The 1,937-nt window shown below is 62.2% G+C and overlaps 1 protein-coding gene across 1 annotated transcript in view; it reads left to right on the forward strand.

The window, feature by feature from the left end:
• Nucleotides 1–329: 329 nt before the first annotated feature.
• Nucleotides 330–1,937, forward strand: part of LOC103797156 (unconventional myosin-XVIIIa-like) — a gene marked incomplete at both ends in the record, with an annotated part of 5,236 nt that continues 3,628 nt past the window's right edge. Inside the window, 6 exons of the mRNA XM_009069352.1 lie at nucleotides 330–434; nucleotides 546–692; nucleotides 782–895; nucleotides 1,045–1,161; nucleotides 1,268–1,351; nucleotides 1,594–1,731. Coding sequence (XP_009067600.1) covers nucleotides 330–434; nucleotides 546–692; nucleotides 782–895; nucleotides 1,045–1,161; nucleotides 1,268–1,351; nucleotides 1,594–1,731 — 705 coding nt within the window. The remainder of the gene's footprint in view (nucleotides 435–545; nucleotides 693–781; nucleotides 896–1,044; nucleotides 1,162–1,267; nucleotides 1,352–1,593; nucleotides 1,732–1,937) is intronic.

The following is a 1,937-nucleotide window of genomic DNA, read 5'->3' on the forward strand; positions in this document are numbered from 1 at the left end:
GAAGAAGGTAGGGCTCAGCTGTGGCCCCTCTGCCCTTGGAGGGCCGGGATGTGTTCCCGTGCCCCGGCTGGGTGCCGGGAACTACCAGCCGGGCACTGTCACGCAGCAACCTGGCTCCCACGCACCCAACCACAGCCCAGCTCCAACGGCCCAGCGGGTCCGACCAGTCCTGCTGCCACCCGGGCCAGCACTCACCGGGCTTTGCACCTCTGCTTGTGCAAACACCCGGGCAGTGGGGTCACCCAGCACCCATGGTGTGTGGGAACACACAACAGGGGGACCCAGCCCCTTCCCACCACCCTAACCGGCTTCCCCCGGCTGTCCCCTAGCTGAAGCAGATGGGGGTGCAGCTGGAGGAGGAGTACGAGGAGAAGCAGAAGGTTCTCAGAGAGAAACGTGAGCTGGAGAGCAAGTTATCAGCTGTCAGTGAGCAGGTAGGGTGCAGGGCAGCCTGGCACATGACTCTCCTCAGGGACCCTGAGGTGGCTGTGGTGGGGTGAACACTCCTCCAGCACGGAGCCCTGGCACAGTACCCCCTGTCACAGGCCAACCAGCGAGACTTTGAGACGGAGAAGCGCCTACGCCGGGACCTGAAGAGGACAAAGGCGCTTCTGGCTGATGCTCAGATCATGCTGGACCACCTGAAGAACAATGCACCCAGCAAGAGGGAGATTGCCCAGCTCAAGAACCAGGTGTGCTTTCAGATCCCCCCAAACCGCAGTCCCTGAGGGACACGGGATGTCCCTGTCCCCTGGCCGAGTGCTGAGTTATGTCCCTGCAGCTGGAGGAGTCAGAGTTCACCTGTGCAGCTGCTGTCAAGGCCCGCAAGTCCATGGAGGTGGAGATTGAGGACCTCCACCTGCAGATCGATGACCTCTCCAAGGCCAAGGCAGCTGTGAGTGGTTTTTGGGTGTTATTTACTGTGGTGGGGCCATGCCCCACCTGCATCCAGGGTGACAGCAGGGTGACCCCACACTGGGTTGGGTTTGGGGGTGAGTTTGCCACTCTTGGGGTGCAGTGGGAGACGCATGTGTCTCCCTGCAGCTGGAGGAGCAGCTGAGCCGGCTGCAGCGGGAAAAGAATGAGGTGCAGAGTCGTCTGGAGGAGGACCAGGAGGACATGAATGAGCTGATGAAGAAGCACAAGGCGACTGTGGCCCAGGTGAGGGGTGATCAGCAGCTGTGGCCCCCCATCCATCCCCCCAAAAAGGCTTTTCCCGGAGCCAGTGCAGTGGGGTCCCTGCTGATGGCCCTGGTGTGTCCTGCAGGCATCCCGGGATCTGGCACAGATGAATGACCTCCAGACGCAGCTGGAGGAGGTCAACAAGGAGAAACAGGAGCTGCAGGAGAAGGTGGGGAGCATCAGCATCAGAAAGGGGATGGGATGTACCCCAAGTGGAGCTGGGGGAATGGGGGATAGCCAGAGACCCACTGCCCACACTGTGGGGGGCCCTGCACCATGAGGGTGCAGAGCAGTCCCGTGGGAAGCTCTCCATTCAGGTGGGTGCAGCATGGCCAGCAGTTCTGCTCCAGTATGGTGTGGCAGGGTGGCAAGGAGGTTGTGGTCACGGCTGAGGCTGTGCCCCTCCCGCAGCTTCAAGGCTTGCAGAGCCAGCTGGAATTCCTGGAGCAATCCATGGTGGACAAGTCGCTGGTGAGCCGGCAAGAGGCCAAGATCCGCGAGCTGGAGACCAGGCTGGAGTTCGAGCGGACACAAGTCAAGCGCCTGGAGGTGAGCACTGGGTTCTCTGCTCTGCCTGGAGCCAGGATGACACGAGACCACGATGGGAAGCTGCTCCAGGGATCTGCTGAGCACGTCCCTCCCCGGGACCCCCCACGCTGCAGCCCTCCCGCTCCGGCAGCCCATCCCTGTCTCCGCAGGGAAGGCTCCCTGCAAGCACCGATAACAGTAATCCAGCGCCCAGCCCGGCAAAGTGC

The sequence above is a fragment of the Acanthisitta chloris genome, unplaced genomic scaffold (assembly GCF_000695815.1).
Source record: "Acanthisitta chloris isolate BGI_N310 unplaced genomic scaffold, ASM69581v1 scaffold32502, whole genome shotgun sequence".
In the NCBI taxonomy this organism is placed as follows: domain Eukaryota; kingdom Metazoa; phylum Chordata; class Aves; order Passeriformes; family Acanthisittidae; genus Acanthisitta; species Acanthisitta chloris.